At 35.4% G+C, this 19,476-nt stretch overlaps 3 protein-coding genes and 3 pseudogenes across 4 annotated transcripts; all 6 read left to right on the top strand.

Moving 5' to 3' along the window:
- The first annotated feature begins 212 nt into the window (after positions 1 to 212).
- On the top strand, positions 213 to 1,995 carry LOC110418252 (alkane hydroxylase MAH1-like). Of its 2 annotated transcripts, XM_089783848.1 has the most exons (2): positions 213 to 1,138; positions 1,224 to 1,342. In XM_089783848.1, the coding sequence occupies exons 1-2, from the start codon at positions 287 to 289 to the stop codon at positions 1,269 to 1,271; spliced, it is 900 nt and encodes a 299-aa protein (XP_089639974.1). In that variant the 5' UTR covers positions 213 to 286; the 3' UTR covers positions 1,272 to 1,342. The 2 variants fall into 2 exon arrangements, with proteins under 2 accessions (XP_089639974.1, XP_021286600.1); XM_021430925.1 differs by having other exon boundaries at positions 213 to 1,995.
- Positions 1,996 to 3,772: 1,777 nt separating this feature from the next.
- Positions 3,773 to 5,299, top strand: LOC110418574 (alkane hydroxylase MAH1 pseudogene; annotated as a pseudogene).
- A 1,050-nt stretch (positions 5,300 to 6,349) lies between these two features.
- Positions 6,350 to 7,223, top strand: LOC110418033 (alkane hydroxylase MAH1-like; annotated as a pseudogene).
- A 1,509-nt stretch (positions 7,224 to 8,732) lies between these two features.
- LOC110418540 (uncharacterized) lies at positions 8,733 to 9,676 on the top strand. Its single transcript, XM_021431293.1, has 2 exons — positions 8,733 to 9,051; positions 9,143 to 9,676. The coding sequence occupies exons 1-2, from the start codon at positions 8,802 to 8,804 to the stop codon at positions 9,400 to 9,402; spliced, it is 510 nt and encodes a 169-aa protein (XP_021286968.1). The 5' UTR covers positions 8,733 to 8,801; the 3' UTR covers positions 9,403 to 9,676.
- Positions 9,677 to 11,496: 1,820 nt separating this feature from the next.
- Positions 11,497 to 12,551, top strand: LOC110418571 (blue copper protein 1a-like). The gene is made up of 2 exons (XM_021431333.2): positions 11,497 to 11,812; positions 12,054 to 12,551. Exons 1-2 carry the CDS (start codon positions 11,542 to 11,544, stop codon positions 12,311 to 12,313), a joined length of 531 nt encoding a protein of 176 aa, XP_021287008.1. The 5' UTR covers positions 11,497 to 11,541; the 3' UTR covers positions 12,314 to 12,551.
- Positions 12,552 to 16,051: 3,500 nt separating this feature from the next.
- LOC110417983 (alkane hydroxylase MAH1 pseudogene) lies at positions 16,052 to 17,807 on the top strand (annotated as a pseudogene).
- The last annotated feature ends 1,669 nt before the right edge of the window (positions 17,808 to 19,476 follow it).

Genomic DNA, 19,476 nt, shown 5'->3' with positions numbered 1-19,476 from the left:
TTTTAATTATTTTTTCTATTTCTAATCAATTAAGGTAATATATATTTGATGATCACTAACGACTATTTTTATCTTATATATAAAATCAATAATTTTTTTTCAATTTATAATATAAAAGTTTAATTAGAAATTTTGCATAGTGGATGGAAACGTTTCGTTATAGGTAATACAAAGCTAATTTCATGGTGACTTACTTATTGAATGCACGGCGACTGCAACCATATAAAGCGCCCTGATTGAGAATCTGTTCTTAGCAACTTTGAATCTATATCCTTCCAGAATCGTGATGGGTGTGTTTGTTTATCTTGTATGCTTGATCTTGGCTATTCCTTTTCTTCGTTTTCTCCATCGCTTCGTAGATAGCAATGGTCACCCCCGAAACTGGCCATTTGTTGGGATGACTCCAGCGTTACTTCTCAACTTCCACAGGATTCTTGACAAAGTTTCTGAAATCGTGGATAAAAGCAATGGCACCATCCTATATAGAGGAATCTGGTTCACTAACTCAAGTTTCCTGGCCACAGCCGATCCTCAGAATGTGCGGTATCTAATGAACACAAACTATAGAGCATATGTAAAAGGATCCGAATGGAGGAAGCAATTTGATGTATTCGGGGAAGCGCTTTTCAATTCCGATGGTGAGGAGTGGAAACGTCAAAGGAGAATTTTTCATGCTTTCTTGAATCATCCACAATTTCTGCAATCCCTTGAAAGGGTCCTCCGGGAGCGTCTAGAGCAAGGGCTTATTAAAGTACTAGAGCATGTTTCTAAACAAGAGCTAGTAGTCGACTTGCAAGATTTGCTTGTAAGGTATGCATCTGATATTGGTTGGATACTGGCAACTGGTTCTGACCCTCAATTTCTCTCCATTGAATTTCCAGAAAATCGATTCCACAAAGCCATGAGTGATGTTTTGGAGGCAGCGTTTTACAGATGTATCATGCCTGACAGCTTGTGGAAGCTGCAGAGTTGGCTTCAGGTTGGATTAGAGAAGAAACGAAGCGATGCTTGGAAATATTTTGACGATGTTTTAGCAGAACATATATCGATTCAACGTGAGAAATCCAACAAAGCAATCACATGGAGCGGAAATGAAGAGAATTTCAATTTTTTAAACTGTTACTTAACAGGACATAAGGTGACTGGACCAACACCTAGTGATAGTCTTATCAGGGACAATGTTATACATTTTTTGTTTGCCGCTAACGACACTTACACTACAGCTCTCACATGGTTCTTCTATCTCCTCTCCAAGAATCCTACGGTTGTAGCTAAAATAAGAGAGGAACTGAAAAGAAACTTGTCATGGAAAAAAGTAGGGGAATTGCAGCTACCGACGTCCTTCGATGAGTTGAATAAGCTACCGTATCTCCAAGCTGCTTTATGTGAAACACTGAGGCTATACCCACCTAATCCTTTTGAATTTAGAACATCTACTCGGCGAGACATTCTTCCAAGCGGACATCGGGTCAATCCACAAATGGTAATTATATTAGCCATACATGCGATGGGAAGGATGGCATGGTTGTGGGGAGAAGACTGCCATGAATTCAAGCCCGAGAGGTGGATCACTGTGGAAGGAAAGCTCAAACGTGAGCCGCCAAGTAAATTCTCTGCTTTCCTTTCAGGACCGAGAATTTGTCCAGGAAAAGAGTTGTCCTTTTTTCTAATGAAGGCTACAGCATCACCTATAATCCACAACTATGATGTTCATGTCATTGAAGGCCAGAACGTGACGCCAAAAAATAGTGCTTTCCTTCACATGAAGCATGGCTTAATGGTTAGGGTTACGAATAGATGGAAATGATGAACTGTGGTAAGCCTTCAGAACATAGTGCAAACTATAGCTCGTGTTTTGCTTAGCTTTTATGTTTTAAGGACTAATAAGTTACCCCAACTATATATGCATATGTAAAATAAGATTAAAGCTTCAATATTTGCTTTTATTGAAATAATATGACTTTCTTAAGGAAAATATTTTTTATAGAAAGTAATATACTCCTATTTATGTTAATGGTATTTGGATGGAACATTGAAATATATTCTTCATTGTTTTTTTTTTAAATACAATTTTAGTATAGGTTATGAACGCTTATATAAATATTCCAGCACAATGCTTTCCACCCGATAGCCCATTCCCAACTTTACACTAAAAAATGCAAGTAATGAGGAAGGAGGAAAATCAGATAACCCTTTAAATCTTCAATAAATGTTGACACATGATTGGTCTCTGTCCACTAAGTCTGATCCATGCACCAAGCAACCGGCTTGCGTGCTATATATGGAGCTTCCTACATATGTTGACTTAAACGGAGCCATTGCTGACCAAATGCAACAAATTAAAGGGATATAGTTCCAGGGGACGACTGAAAGAATAGATTACGACAGCTTTATTGTTTCGCAGAGTAGAAGATGAGCATTAAATAGAATATATATATATATATGACACAATATTACACTTGCACTTTATTGAAATTATTGATTTAGGGATTAATTAAAACTTGGATGTACTTAATTTTCAGCTCAATTTAATCCATATATTGTTTTTTTTTATAAATTCTGGCTTTAATTTCACTTCTTTAGACAATATATATAACTATACTATTTTTTTGCTAAGCACTTTAGACAATATATGTAATGAAATTTTAAAAAGTACAGTTATTTACATTTTTAATTTTATTTTTTTTCACATTTACTAACAATATTAAAATTACAATTTTTGTTAGTGTATGAATTTTTATAATTATAATTTATTTATAATATTGTTAAGAATTTATATAATACAGTTAAATTTCTAAATATATTGTAAAAATATACAAAAAATATTTCTAAATATATTTTTAATAGCACTTTCGAAAATGTACAATCCTAATTAATCAAAAATGCTATAGTGCAATATCCTCAAAAATGTCCTCTTGTAGAATAAAATCTTATTCGGGATTAAGTTTGGCATCAATAGTTTTATTGGAAGGTATTATGTTTTTTTAGTGTATAGGAGAGATAGATTAATTCAAATTAAATTATGATTTTTATCGGAAAACCTATCTTGGTTTATCTAAGATTGTCCCAAGATTACCATTTATCTCCAATATGTTCCCTCACCTTCAAACTTTAAAATCTTCATATACAGAATTTGACCGCTTTGATTTGGACTAGTTGGTTGAATGATTTTCCTCTAATACCATACCAGCACCAGATGGAGCAACTATGAGTTCGTGTATGAACAAGTTGGGCAAGCTAAGCTTGTTAGTTAGGGGAGCCTTCCAACATAATTTTCATCTTAGCAATCAAATGTAAGGTCAACTTGGCCAAATTTCAATTAATTTATAACTTTCGCAACCGCATGGCATTTATATATGATTTGTAGGTATACTAGAACTAGAATTATGAGGCATATATGTATGACTTGGATGAACAATTGCCAACGTTTATTGATAGCATTGGCATGGGGATGTGGATAAACATGCTCAAAAGGGACCGTCAAATTGGAGGATTAATTGGATGAGGACCATATGTGATATTAATGGAGGGATGGACCAATTTCATGCATTCAGATTTATGGAAAATATTAAGCCGACGACTCAATTTGCAGTCTTACAGTAGTGTTCCATATTTGGGTCATTAAATCCATGGCCACTTGGCAACCTCTCATTTATAGATAGCAATGCTGTTCTGATTGTGACTCATTAGGGGCAAGGCTACACCTATATGTATAGATTGGGTTGATTGAGAATATGCCATAAACAACCTTTAAGCATTCTTAAGAGTCAACATGATGGCAGTGTCTGGCTATCTTGGATGCATGATCTTGGCAATTGTTATTCTTCGTTTTCTCTATCGCTTCATACATTACAATGGTCTCCCACGAAACTGGCCATTTGTTGGGATGACTCCAACATTACTTCTCAACTTCCACAGGGTTCATGAGAAAGTTGCCGAAGTCCTGAAAAGAAGCAATGGCACCTTTCGGTATAGAGGAGTTTGGTTTACTAACACAAGTTTCTTGGCCACCTGCGATCCTGAGAATGTGCGTTATATTTTGAGCACAAACAATTCAGCATATTTGAAGGGGTCCGAGTGGTTGAAGCAATTTGATATATTTGGAGAAGCACTTTTCAATTCCGATGGTGAGGTATGGAAACATCATAGGAAAATTTTTCATGCTTTCTTAAATCCCCAGCAATTTCACCAATCACTTGCAAAGATCCTTGAGGATCGTATAGAGCAAGGGCTTGTTAAAGTACTAGAGTATGTTTCGAGACGAGAGCTAGTGGTGAACTTGTAAGATTTGTTTGTAAGACATGCATTTGATATTGGTTGCATAATGGCTACCGGCTGTAACCCTGGGGTACTCTCCCTTGAATTCCTAGAAAACCGATTCCACAAACCCATGAGTGATACTCTGGAGGCAGCTTTTTACAGATATGTCATGCCTGACAGTCTATGGAAGCTGCAGAGTTGGCTTCAGATAGGGAAAGAGAAGAGACGAAGGGAAGCTTGGAAGGCTTTCGACGAGCTTTTAGCAGAATATATATCAATTCAACGTGAAAAATCCAACAAAGCAATGGCATCAAACGCAGATGAAGGGGATAATTTCAATTTTTTGAAGTGTTACTTGACAGGACATAAGGTGACTGGCCCAACACCAAGTGATAGTCTTGTAAGGGACAACGTTATACGTTTTTTGTTTGCCAGTGACGATACTTACAGTTTAGTTCTGTCTTGGTTCTTCTATCTCCTCGTCAAGAATCCCATGGCTGAAAACAAAATAAGAGAAGAAGTGAAGAAAAACTTATCAATGAAAGAAGAAGGGGGATTGCAAATACCATCTTGCTTCAACGACCTGAATAAGCTAACATATCTCCATGCAGCTTTTTGCGAAACGCTAAGGCTATGTCCACCTATTCCTTTCGAATTCAGGACATGCGCTCAGCAAGACATTCTTCCAAGCGGGCATCGCGTCGATAGAAATATGAGAATCATAATAGGAATACAAGCAATGGCCAGGATGGAATTTTTATGGGGAGAAGATTGCCATGAATTCAAGCCAGATAGGTGGATCACGGAGGAAGGAAAGCTTAAGCGTGAGGCACCCAGTAAATTCTCCGCCTTCCTTGCAGGACCAAGGATTTGTCCTGGAAAAGAGTTGTCGTTTTTCCTGATGAAGGCTACGGCAACGGCAATACTCCACAACTACAACGTGCATGTGATTGAAGGCCAAAACATTGCTCCAAAAAACAGTGCGTTTTATCAAATGAAGAATGGCTTAATGGTTAGGATTAAGAACAGGTGGAATTGAGCTGTAGTACTCCATGCGTAGTGTTACTTGGCTTTACGTCTTCTAAAATGTTATTATTTTCAGACAGTGTATTGTGACCCTGCACCTCTCTGAGTCACATGGTGGCACTCGTGTGTGTGTGTGTATATATATATATATATATATATATATATATATGTACATAATTAAATCAATTCCATCCATTTGAGATGTGTAAATAGTGATTTTCTCATTTATTAGTAAGTTATTGAGTGCTGAAATTCCAAAACCTTTGTGCCTACAATTATTTGTGTGTAAGTGAGAGTAGCACCATGGGCTTCCTAGGTCGGCCCATTCCATAGCTGGCTTACCCTCTACGTTCTATAGATTTTAGCTTTCATATGAGGGCCTTCCCCTTACATTACAAATGGGCCGCGCTCCCATTTCCTTCACTTTCATCAAGATCGGTCCAGAATCACCAAAATCACCATCCGGCCGCTCTTCGAATGCAAAAACTAGTCATTTTTTATTGTAAGATAGTTAAGTTTTAGGTATAGATTTTGGAGATTACTGAGGAATCGGGGAGGCATGGAACGTCTGGGAAACGAGGAAGATCACGTATAGATTAATTTGGACTTGGATCCTCTGCACCTCTATAAAATAAATAAATAAATAAATAAATCGTATTTTATACATCCCAAGTAAATAGTATTATTAAATTTAATCATCACCTGTTGACAAATGATTTTCTTTTTTTAAAAAAAAAACTATACTTAGATAGAAGTGTATAGGGTCAAGAATATTTTCCTTAATTAATTTGTACGTAGAAAGGTATATGTCTGGAGGGAAAAAAATATCCCTTGGAGTTTTGGTTTGGAAATAGATGATCTAATTATGCGCAAGCAAACATGTGGGAATAACTCGGGTGAGCTTGGACTTGATTAGAGTACGGAAAGTAGGTGCTGCTAAGCTACCCTTCTTTAGTTTGTATATAAACACTAGGCTAGTTTAAATGTAACTTGGGGTATAGCGACAAACCCACAACTGTAAGTCTATTAGTATCTAGGCAACTTTTTAGCCTTGCAAAAGAACATGATGGCATTCTGCGGCTATCTTGAATGCTTGATCTTCTTTATTTTCTCTATCGTTTCCTATATAAAATTGATCTCCCTCTCAATTTTCCATTTGTTGGGATGTATCCAACATTATTCTCCACTTCCATAGGATTCATGAGACCTTGAAAGAAGCAATGGAAATTTCTCATACAAAGGAATCTGGTTTACTGACACAGGTTTCCTGGCTACCAGTGATCCAAATTCAATATATCCCAAAGGATCAGAATGGAGAAAGTATTATGATATATTCGGAGAAGGGCTTTTCAATTCCGATGGTGAGGTGTGGAAGGGGCATAGGAGATCGTTCCGCGCTTTCTTGAACCACCCACGATTCCACCAATCTGTTGCAAAGATCGCTTCCGACCGTATTGAGCAAGGGCTTGTTAAAGTACTAGAACATGCCGCTAAACAAGAGCTAGAGGTGAACTTGCAAGACTTGTTCGTGACACATGCATTCGATATTGCCAGCATTATGGCCACCGGCTATAACCCCCAACTTCTGTCGACCGAATTCCCTGAGAATAGATTCTTTAAAGCCTCTAGTGATTCTTGGAAAGCAGCGTTTCAGGAGTTATGATACCTGGTACCCTGTGGAACCTGCAAAGTAGGCTTCAGGTTGGGAAAGAAAAGAAGCGAAGCGATGCTTGGATTCCTCGACAATCCTTTTGCAGAATATGTATGAATTCAGCGTGAAAAAACAATGAAGGCAACGGAATCAAATGAAAATGAAGACGATTTCAATTTTTTGAAGTGTTACTTAAACAGAACAAGAGGTGACAGGGACGACTCCTAATAGTAATCTCATACGGAACAATATCATATTTTTCTTGCACGAAGGAAGGAAAGCTTAGACGTGAGCCCCCAAGCAAATTCTTTTCCTTCAATGCAGGGCCAAGGATTTGTCCAGGAAAGAATTTGGCTCTAATCATGATGAAAGCTACAATTACACCCATATTTCATTACTACAACGTCCAAGTGGTTGAAGGTTCTCCACATAAAGCATGGCTAAATGGCTAGGATTAAGAATAGATGGAGTTGATCAGCTGTAGCTAGCCCTCAATCTTTGCATATAGCCATAATTAAACAGTTGGAAGTTGTTGCAAAGTCCTCTGGTATTTTAAACAATACTGGTTCTACAATAAGATTGAGAGTATTATACTGTTTGATCCCAATCATTTGACATGTGAAAATGGTACTTCATCGGTATCAGTTAGTGTTGCCTTTGGTCCTTCACTGTCACCGCGTGAATAATCTCTCTATATGTTGTATAATATTATAGACAATTTCAATAATCAAATGTATGAAAATAAGATTAAAAGAATAATTCATCGTTTTACAATTAAACTACATTACATTGATTAGTTCAATCCATTTATAGTTCACAAATTTAATACCCTTTTAATTTGCTTGAACATTAAAAATTAATCCATTGTATATATATCAAACTATAAATGAACATATGTAAAATATTTCTAAATATATTTTTAGTGAATTGTTTATGTTTCTTTAGTTTAAGTTGGAGGAGAAAAATTCAAATTATATATTTCAACAATTTTAAGAATTAAAAAAATCTTAATTTCAACCTTTTGAAATTAATTCATTATCTATAATATATATAAAGAGGAGGACCCATTTACAATTAGTTTTACACTCTTTCATTATTTTTTATACGATTTATATTTAGTTAATTCACCATTAAATTTTATATTTTGTAACATAGATTATTCTTTTCAAACTTTAAGTTCATTAAAAATGTCTAAATACTCATTTGAAATAATAAATTTTCAATCATTAAATAAATTAAAAATATAATATTCTGGATCAATATATAATATGGATATCACATTAATTTAAAACTATACATGCATGACAAGTACAAATACATTGTTAAATCTAACAATCAATATATTTCTGTTTTATTTGTTTGTAATTTATTCGTCATTGTTACATCATGCAAGCGTATGATCGTTGTTTCTATTTTCTTGTTAGTCCCACAAATGAATTTTAAGGTTTGGTATTTTTAAATCTTTGACTTTTAATTAGATATCCACTATCCACTATATACGGTTAACTTTGACACTTTAGTTTTTTAGGGAACAAATTGACTATGACACATCGTTTTGGTCATCCAAGTAGCATATAAATAGTGTGAAAAATCAGAAGAAGAAAGAATAAAAGGATGAAGAATGGGAAAAGTGACCATAATGGAATGTGAATGACTTAAAGAAAATGTCAACATTAACCTGTGATATCACTTTTCCCATTTTTGCCTACCAATGTTGAAATGGGTTCATTTGGGCATATTAGCACTTAAAACAACTTTCTCTCACTCGGTCTTCCTTATAAAAGCCTGTCTGGTCATCCTCCCATTGCCACCAACAACATCGAATTGTTCTACTTTCTTTCACTCTTTAAACTTTACTGACAAAATGGGTAGATTTACATTTGCTCAAGGACTTGTTCTAGTGCTGTTTGCTGCTTCCATGTTGGGAGTAAGCTTGGCCAACAAGGACTGGGGCTATGGCTTTAACCACTCCGCCTGGGGCTCCCATCATCCCCACAATCATACCAATGGCCCCAAGAAGATCATTGTTGGTGGATCACAGAATTGGCGATTTGGTGTCAACTACACCGATTGGTCTCTCAAAAACGCTCCCTTCTACTTCAAAGATACTCTAGGTAAGTTAGATCTTAAAATTCTCGATTCTGTTGGTTTTTTTATTTCAAAATGGAGCTGGGAAATTGATATTTTTTTATATACGTTTGGCAGTGTTCAAATATGATCCACCAAGCAACACCACGTTTCCTCACAGTGTCTACTTGCTCCCCAACCTGCGCAGCTTCCTCAACTGTGACTTAAGAAAAGCTGAGATGATTGCAAACCCAACTCAGGGAGGTGGAAATGGGTTTGAGTTCGTGTTGAAGAGGTGGAGACCTTATTACTTTGCTTGTGGTGAACGTAATGGCTTCCATTGCAACGTTGGTCTTATGAAATTCGCTGTGGTTCCGCTGCGCCGTTGGAACTACTGACGGACACGAGGCTTAGAATCCGGGGAAGATGCAGTGCCTGTGTTCCATATCATTTTTGTTCACAACATTGTATTGAGCCTTTTTTCTTTTTCCCTGTTTTAGCTTGATTGAAAGAAGAATAAGCTGAGATTAATAATGTTCAATGAATTAGAGGTTCGCTAGCCAAGGCACGAATTCATCGCTTTCAGTCTCAGGCCATGTTCTCCAATATAAGCTTGTAATTTCTTAATTTAATGCGATTGCTTTTCCCGAAGAAAATGTTTTCGTTCTCATAGATTTGCTACTTAGTGCTTTGGGTTTTGCTGCATTGGTTTCCTACTGGATCTATGACTTCTTTTCTGCTTCAAATGCGAGTCCTGCAACAATCTTGAGGCCCAAGGTCGTCCCATTAATGTGTATCAATTCCACATTAATCATTCAAAAACAATTTGTTTTAACACAGAATCTACTAATTCCCTCTATCCATAGGTTTTTTGCATTGGAAAACGGAAACCCTTCGTCCCCCAAAAAAGAGTTATACACTTCAATATTTACGGTATATTTATCAACCTCATCGCTCAGTAGTCCTTTTTATGTTCAGTTCATGTACCAAATCTCCTCAAACCTCTTTAAAGTTAGTGATATGCACGAAAGTCGTGAGCCAGAATGAAAAAACCAATGAGAGTCAATATAAAGGTCCGTAGCCATGCTTATTTAATTGGGTTATTTCCATTTTTCTGGTATTTTTACAATAACGAACCTAAAGAACTGAAACCATGAGTCCACGGTCTCCATGAGGCAAGAAATATCGTTGAACTTCACCAACCTTGGTTCCCACCTAAAAGGCATAAAGCCGCCAATCTAAGTCCAAAGATATTAGTCTTCTCCGAAAATCTCCTGCAGACTTCGTCCATCTGTCGGAATTTGTTCAAAAAGAATGTGCATTACGACACTCTTTTGTCAATGAGCAGAGTTCAATTGTCGACATGAAACTTGTCATAGTTGTGTCATACTGCAGGAGATTATTGACTTCGCCATGATTGTTATTTAATAGTATATAAGCAAAAAAGCAAACATGATTCATGAACAAACACTGGTGTCATTGCTGGTTGAAGATCACTGCCCCATTTTTTTTTTTAATTCATTGCTGTAATTCTTGATTTTCATCATGTGATTGGTGGACAAAATTAATATCCAAGGGCAAATTTCAATAGATATGAAAGTAAGCAAGGGTAAGCTCCTTTATGAATTGCAATAATGCATCAATAATTTCAAATAATTTCAGGTTTACCGATACGAAAGAATAGTAATTACTTATCGTTATATACTTTAACTGAATATTAATTAGTACTTAATTTTGATGTGGTAAAATATTATATAGTTAATTCAAAGAATATATGATTTTCTGTCTTCAAAAAGGAAGAAAAAAACTGAATATGGGATTTTTTTGTTAATTAGTTTCTCAAAACGATTAAGCATTTGCTAATTGATTAACTCGTCAGTATAACATCATGTAAACGTATGCCAATGCATGTTTAATGTTTCTATCAATTCTCTAAGTGGCATGATCTATACACCTTTTGACTTGGTTTTTTTTTGGCTAAATGGTTATGGTATGTACGTTTGACTCCAACACTTCTTCACAAACCAAACTTTTAAGCTCATGATAAAAAAAAAAAAGAAAAGAAAAGAAATAGAAAGAATAGCAAGAAATGATTACGCTATGTTTTCACTAATTGCCTACCAATCCACGTTTCCTAGTAAGGTTTGTGTAAAATGAAAAAGAGTTGTTTATTGATATACTAATTTTATGTACCATTTTATCTTCAATTTTTTTCAACTTCAAGTGCCAAAAGGCCCCAAAAACCATAATTGATTTCATTCTGTGGTGTATGGGAGAGTTGGATATCACTCATTGAACAAGCGTGGACGACTTAGAGAAAACGTGTAATTCTCTTATAGAAAAACCATATTGCATCATATTTCAACTTCCTCGCCTACCCAAACTCAGACAAAGGGTCAATTTGGCAGATTAGCACCATTTTCTACCTCCTCTCACCCCTATATAAGCCTCTTCCACTACCCTGCCAATGCCAACAACATCGAGTTGTACAATCTTTTTCTTCAGTATTTGGTCTTGAAATTACTTGGGCTGTGAACATGGGTTTCACACATGCACATGGACTCATCCTTGCTCTGATAGCTGCTTCCATGTTGGGAGGAAGCATGGGCAACAGGGACTGGGGCCATAGCTCTAACTACACTGGTTGGGGCTGGGGCTGGGGCTGGGGCTCCCATCATAATCAACCCCTTAATGAAACAGCAGGCCCCAACAAAATCATTGTGGGTGGTTCAGAGAACTGGCATTTCGGGTTCAACTACTCCGAATGGGCGTTCCAAAATGCACCGTTTTACTTCAATGATACTCTTGGTGAGTTAAGCTTCTTTACCATTTTCTTCCCTGACAACAAAATAGAAACTTTACCTCAGTGCATATCGAGCAATACCCTTTCTTCATGTATTCGTTTATGTCCCTCTTACTGGTGGGAACCTTTTCATTCTCCCAGGTTCGATGAAAGCTGCTCTATAATTTTCAAAGAAGAAAAAACAAAACAAAACAAAATAAAAACTTTCTATAAATGTCGACATTGATGACAGTGGTTTAATTGCAGTGTTCAAGTACGACCCACCAACCAACAACACATTCCCTCACAGCGTCTACTTATTTCATGACTTTTGGAGCTACCTGAATTGCGACTTGAAGAGAGCAAAGATGATTGCAAACCCAACGCAAGGAGGCGGGGATGGGTTCGAGTTTGTGCTTAAGAGGTGGAGACCCCATTACTTCGCTTGCGGTGAACGTAATGGCGTCCATTGTAAGGCGGGCGGCATGAGGTTCATGGTGGTACCACTATTCCGTTGGCACTACTAATCCTTGGAATACGAGAAACAAAGAAGATCCCATACAGCACTGCGTGGTGTCTTAGTGTCCTATTTTACTTTGTTAACAGAATTAACGTGCTAATAAACTGTTTTAATCTTTGTTTAATCTACTCGAACAGCTAGTTTTATTTTTCTTTGATTTTCTTATGATTACAAAAAATAAGATAAGGATGTAGCGCATGTCTTCTTCATAAGACATTCTTGAATAAAATTTTAGGTTTGTTTCAGAGAGACGCTAAGAGCCAAAGATTTACGCAAGAAATTCTGTTCTTTCATCACTTAATGAGAGAAGCTTACTTTTTATATATATATATAAAAAATGCATGCTATTTCTTGGGGCCAAAACAAAGCTGGCGTGCCGGCCGACGAATCTTCGACGGATACGTTCCCATTCAATTTATTTATTTCCATGCAGGTAGTTGCAGAAGTCGTCATATTTACGGGTGGGTTTGGTGGTATTAAATGCCTTGCCCTGCCACTAGCTTGTTAATTAGCTATGGTCAATTCCTGAAAATTACCAAATGGGTCATTAAAGGCAAACGTCTGCCTGCACCGCTATTTAATGCAGAGGATTGACAATGTTAAGAAAATTGCTAAAATATATATATAAGAATTTACTTTATTTAATTTTGTATTTGCAGCTATAAAGTGAAATAATTTTTCATTTTTAAAATATTAAAAGTACAAAATATATAAATTTATTCGTTTTTAATTAAAAATTAGATAAATTAACAATTTGTTTTCTTACAATCTCAAAATCTAATTTTCATATAAATGAAAAAAAAACTTTTTTAAATTAGGGTTTGTTTTATACTTATTTGTAAGATGAAAAATTTTGTCTAGATGTAAAATATTTTACAAAGTCAATAAAAAAAATATGCATTGATCATAGAAAATGTTTTACACCATCGAGAGGCGTAAGACATTTTTAAAAAAATTGAAAAAATATTTTATACTAAACATAGTGGTATAGATTTAAAAATTGAAAAAATATTTTATACTAAACACAGTAGTAAAAATTTGATGAGTATTAATATTTAACTTAAAATATTAAAAAATACAAAAAATGTTAATATCTAACTTAAAATATTAAAAAATTAAAAAATAATATTTAATTAAAATATTTTAACTTAAAATTTTAATATTTAAATTATTCAATACTATTAAAAATTAAAAAATATTTTTTAATTAAATCATTCAATGCAATTAAAATTTTTATTTATAAATTGAATAAATTTTACTAATAATTATAATAAAAAATATTTCAATAATCATCACTTAATGAATACACATTAATAAATATAAAATGTGATGTTTTACACAATTGATAAACATTAATATTTTTATAGTGTTTAGGGTTTACTTTCATTGGATATATGTGGTTAAATATTTTGAAAAATATTATTATTTATTTTATTCATTTTCATTTTCATCCTTAATTTTGATCAGAAATTGGTCGGAATCAAATGACACCATTATTTTGTAATCAACTCTTATTTATCATTTTAACACTCAACTCCAACAATGATGGTGAAAAATATTTTTCACATAATGATCCAAACAACTAGAAAAGTGTTTTGACAATTTATTCAAATAATAGAAAACATTACATTTTCCTATAAAATATTTTACACAGAAAAATTTTTCTCTCAACAAGTTATTTTTTGATTACCAAACGAAATCGATCATTTTATAACAATTATGTCCTCAAATCTTTTCTTTCCATCCACTTTTAATATACAAATAAGAAAAATAAATTGTAATTGTAATTATTTATTAATTCTTAAATGGGTGAAACGCTACTTCACATAGAACAACTAAAATAAATAAAATATTAATTTATGCAAATCAAATAGAACAAATAAAGCGTTACTTCACGCAGAATAACTAGAATAAGTAAAGCACTACTCCATATTGAATAACTAATACAAGTAGAACAGTTACTTCGCACAGAGCAATCACTTCACACGAACGACAGTAAAAGCAACTTAAAATAAATGACAGGGTTCATAAGTTACTTTCATCTTAAGATGTTCTGAAGAGTTTAGCTTAGTGACTTAGATATGGAGGTGGTTAAGAAGTATTTCTCGTGACCTTTTCTTAAAGAACAAATGTTTTACCATCTTACCTTCTTCTTGTATACCTATTCACATATACCTTTTTCTCTTGTACTTATTCATGTACAGCTTCTTCTCTTATACTTTTTTACATATATCTCTTCTTTATTACCTTTTACTTGAAAACAAGTTTTGTTGCACCAATCACAGTAATGGTTACTCACATTAAAGATATTCACAATAATGCTATTCATGAGGTGTATTAAAGCCTATTCTTGAGTAACCGCTACTTTTAGCACCATATATAGAGCCTCATAATTCATTTAAAGGGGTCATATCCCTTGAGCTAACAGATGATCTTCCAAAGCTTCTCTCTCTAAATTCTCTCCTTAATTCTCTTCCACTTCTTAAATGGAGTGACCTTTTATTTATTATTTATCATATATTTACTTTAAAATATAGTATTCCCGACCAAAACAAAATAAGCATATTTTTTTTGTTTTACGCCCTGTAACTCTTCCTCAGCCAGGCTTGGACAGAATAGCAGAGCAAGTACACGTATTAGTAGCATAGAAAAAATGCGGCCCTCGTCATTAAATTAATCTTCTTCTTATTGTTTTTCACCTGTCACAACACTCAATGTTATAGGAATTGCTCCAATCTTTTTTTCTGCCGCTTCTAGCACATTTTTTTACTTGTTTGTAACGTTTCATCTTTCTATCATAAGAATTCCTTTTACAACAACCAAAGATTTAAGTTACTATAGGAATATCAAACTTTTGAACTTTTTTTTCTCACAATAATTTGTTATGAAAATTGTCCAAACAATAACAAATATAAGATCTAAAAAAATCAAATAAATAAAAAATAAGAATTTATATAGTTCAGCCTTTTGCTTATGTTTGTGAAGTAAATGGTTCTTTTATTATTGATAAATTAAAGTACAATAAAATCTTTTTTAATAGTTTTTCAAATCAATCCTAAGACTTGTTGTACACATCTTCTCTCAATATCCTTACAAGAACACTTATTCACACCCATTCTAGCTCTATCTAGAGCACAAGATAAAATTATAAAGTTTTCATCTCTAAAGCTTCTAAATATGCTATTTCTTAGAGATCCATTTTATAATACAAAAATCCAAAATAAAATAAGAATAGAACAAACAAGAAATTTAAAACTATTCAACTAAACACAAACTAAAATCTTAATCAAAGAAGATTTTCAAGTTTAATCAACCCAAAACTCAGTGCAATTGATAAATGACCATATCTAATCTTAATTAGTTTCCTTTTTTTTAATAACTCATAAATAAAGATAGGGCTTTGTGGTTTATATATATAATTTGCTTTGACAATTAAAGTCATCATAGTATACGAGTATTTGAATTATTAAGTAGTGAATGATTTTTACTTAAAAATCAAAGTTTGAATTCTTTCTCTCAATTACAAAAAAAAAAGTTATCATCATTGTCATTGAAGAGACACCACAATTCAGAGCACAGGCAACTGACCAATTCGTGATTATAAATGCTCAACAACCTCTCGGTTTTTGAAGCGTTAAATTGGGAAGAGAGTAATTGCGTTGCATGTGGGCTTGATTTCACAAAGATCTTATGCAATTAGAGGTAATACATACCCCACCTTGCCTAACCATAAATAGAAGCCCTGGTTCAGAAGTGGCCTGGCTATGGAACTTCTAGCCTTGCAAAACCAAACCAAGATGGCAGTTTCCGGCTATGTTGTATACATTGCCTTCACGCTCATTTTACTTCGTTTTCTACTTCGTTTCCTTGATAACAGTGGCCTTCCCCGGAGCTGGCCACTTATTGGCATGCTTCCCACAATGCTTCTCCACTTTCATCGGATGCATGAAATAGTTCCTGAAGTCCTGGAAAAATGCAAGGGCACTTATATGTACAAAGGAATCTGGTTTACCAATACAAGTTTCCTTGGTACATGTGATCCTGAGAATGTGCGCTACATAATGAGCACAAACAGTTCAATATATCCGAAAGGATCCGAATGGATGAAGCAATTTGATATTTTCGGAGAAGCGCTTTTCAATTCCGATGGTGAGGCATGGAAAAGCCAAAGGAAAATTTTCCATGCCTTCTTGAACCACCCACAGTTCCACAAATCAATGGCAAAGCTCATTCCGGATCGTATAGAGCAAGGGCTTATTAAAGTACTAGAGCATGTTTCTAAAGGAGACCTGGTAGTGGATTTGCAAGATTTGTTAGCGAGGCATGCGTTTGATATCGCTTGCATGATGGCTACCGGAAGTAACCCTCAGCTGCTGTCTCTTGAATATCCTAAAAACCGATTCCACGATGCCATGAGTGATGCTTGGGAGACGGCGTTTTATCGGTATATCATGCCTGACAACCTGTGGAAGCTGCTAAGTTGGCTTCAGATTGGAAAAGAGAAGAGACGAAGCCGTGCTTGGAAAGCTCTGGACGATCTCCTAGCAGAATATATATCGCTTCAACGCGAAAAATCCAACAAAGCAATGGCATCGAACGATGATGAAGAGAATTTCAATTTCTTAAAGTGTTACTTGACAGGAAATGAGGTGACAGGACCAACACCACGTGATAGCGTAATAAGGGACAACCTTATACATATTATGTTTGCCACTGATGACACCAACAGTACTGTTCTCTCTTGGTTCTTCTATCACCTCTCCAAGAACCCTTCGGTTGAGACTAAAATCAGAGAAGAATTGGAGAAAAACTTGTCAACCAAAAAGGTGGGGGAATGTCAACTACCATCGTCCTTAAACGAGTTGAATAAGCTGGCGTATCTCCACGCGACTTTATGTGAAACACTAAGGTTATGTCCGCCAGTTCCTTTTGAATTTAGGACAGCTACTCAAAAGAACATTCTTCCAACTGGCCATTGCCTCGATAAAAACACAAGAGTCGTAATGGCCATACATGCAATGGGAAGGATGACATGGTTATGGGGAAAGGATTGCAATGAATTCAAGCCCGAAAGGTGGATCACTGAGGAAGGAAAGATTAAACGTGAGCTGCCAAGCAAATTCTTAGCCTTCAATGCTGGACCAAGGATCTGTCTGGGAAAAGACTTGGCTTTCATTGTAATGAAGGCTACGGCAGCGGCAATAATTCACAACTATAATGTCCATGTGATTGCAGGTCAGAAAGTGACTCCAAAACACAGCATAATTCTTCACATGAAGCATGGCTTAATGGTTAGAATTAAGAACAGGTGGGCGTGAGCTTTACTACTACTACTACTACTACTGCTGCTGCTGCTGCTGTTTGCAAGGCTTGGTGGCTTTACATCAAAGGGTCGTCTCTGATGAATCGTCACAATAGAAAGTGTGTTCTTGTATCTCATTTCTTAGGTACTGTGTATTTATAAAACCTGTTTTCCAATAAAAGGTTAAACTTCAATAACACCCCTTGTGGTTTGATGGTTTCCCTCTTAACATCCTGGGGTCTTGTTCTGTTCCAATCATGGGATTAGGCGTCAGGGTTTCTCAAATTTCCATCACATGCTCAAATTAATTAATTTAAAATTCCAATTACACCCAATGTTTCCTATTGACGATTTTCATTTTTTTTTCTCTCTTTCTTTACCATCGTTTCTTTCTCTTCCTTTTTTCCAGGACATAACCTTTTATCTTCTCCAACAACTAGCGTCATCTCTCCTCCATTTTTCTTTTGATGATGTGCCGCTATTTCTACTTCGCCTCTTCCTTTCCTCAACTACTTGAATTTTCTCTCTTGAGTAAAGATTTTCAAGTTGTTCCAAAAAGTTGAGATTCATTTTATTGTTAATTATTTTGTGTTTTAAATTTATGATTTGATGATTATATTTTAAATTTTTGTAATTTATGGTTCAAGTTTTCAATTTTCATAACTTTAGTGGCAAAACTTTGAAAATTTAAATTAAAGATTAGGGTTTTTGTGTGTTGTTCAATTAAATTAACACTGTTACTCCACTGTGAAAATAGAATAAGACCTCAAGATATTAAGTGAGAAAACATAAAACCATAAGGGGTGTTACTGAAGTTTACCCCAAATAAAGGTCAATCATAATCTAATGGTAAACCGTCATTATAAAATCACAGCAACCTGTGGCCAAATGTGTCGGCGTACCCATGTAAATGTTGTAGCGGTGACTGGTTCACAGGCCGTTTTGGGTCAACTGGCGACATTGTGGTGAATAAAACACATGAAATTAAAAACGACTATTATTATGCCAACAAAGTTCATCCATTCTGGGTCCAACCCATAACTGTGTTTTGTGCATTTTTTTTTTCCTGTGTCTGGCATGCATGCAGATCCCCTTTGCTGTTTCGGGGCTTTGCTTGCTGCCTTGTTTTGAGATGTGTAGCCTGCATTTTGTGTACAGCTCTTGTATCTCTATGTGGAGTCTTCACTGATTTGTGTGACTCTGCTTCTTTCAATGAAATCTGCTATTCGAAAAAAAAAAAAGTCTCCACCAACCCATTGCCCTACAAGTCTTTTCTTATGTTTTTAGAGGAGATGCTAAGAGTTTGTTTCACGCTCGAACTCTGAAATAGTGTTTTTTTCCCTCAATTAATCTTGCAGCCTAAAGAGCTAAATCCCCTGAACTGAAATAAGCAAGAGTGCACGGATTGTTATTCATTAAAAGGGAAAATGGTTCTCTCCTTCTTTCCCATTAAAATTGCTGCAAAGGTAAGTAGGGGAAGGAGGGAGGACCGGTGACGACTTAGGCAATCGTGGTTTCATAACCAAAACCCTTTCCGTCGTACTTTCCATTTTCCCGCCTACCGATGTAGAAAGAGGTTCAATTAATGCTTTTCATATCCGTCAGAGTCCTCTTTCCTCCTCGTAAACATGTCCAATTTTTTACAATCTCTTCAGGTACTCTTGAACTTTGTTGTGAACATGGGCTGAACAGGTTGGCAAAAGACCCTTTCCAGTACTGTTGGTTGAGATAAGCATGGCCAACCAGGACCAGGACCTGGCTTTAACCACACTGGCTGGGGTTGGGGCCCTTTCCATCCCCTAATCAAAGAGAAGGGCCCAACAAAATCAATGTTGGTGGATCGGGAAATTGGCGCCTTTGCTTCAACT

The sequence above is a fragment of the Theobroma umbraticum genome, unplaced genomic scaffold (genome assembly GCF_002168275.2).
Source record: "Theobroma umbraticum cultivar Fairchild unplaced genomic scaffold, ASM216827v3 scaffold_50.0, whole genome shotgun sequence".
Classification (NCBI taxonomy): Eukaryota; Viridiplantae; Streptophyta; class Magnoliopsida; order Malvales; family Malvaceae; genus Theobroma; species Theobroma umbraticum.
The sequence above is the reverse complement of the archived record's forward strand: the minus strand, read 5'-3'. Positions and strand labels throughout refer to the sequence as shown.

Bases quoted from the DNA above. Each gene is read 5' to 3' on its own strand.
- LOC110418571 (XM_021431333.2), top strand. From the start codon at position 11,542: ATGGGTTTCACACATGCACATGGACTCATCCTTGCTCTGATAGCTGCT. The intron at 11,813-12,053 runs GTGAGTTAAGCT...GTTTAATTGCAG, and splicing joins TTACTTCAATGATACTCTTG to TGTTCAAGTACGACCCACCA.
- LOC110418540 (XM_021431293.1), top strand. From the start codon at position 8,802: ATGGGTAGATTTACATTTGCTCAAGGACTTGTTCTAGTGCTGTTTGCT. The intron at 9,052-9,142 runs GTAAGTTAGATC...TACGTTTGGCAG, and splicing joins CTACTTCAAAGATACTCTAG to TGTTCAAATATGATCCACCA.
- LOC110418252 (XM_021430925.1), top strand. From the start codon at position 287: ATGGGTGTGTTTGTTTATCTTGTATGCTTGATCTTGGCTATTCCTTTT.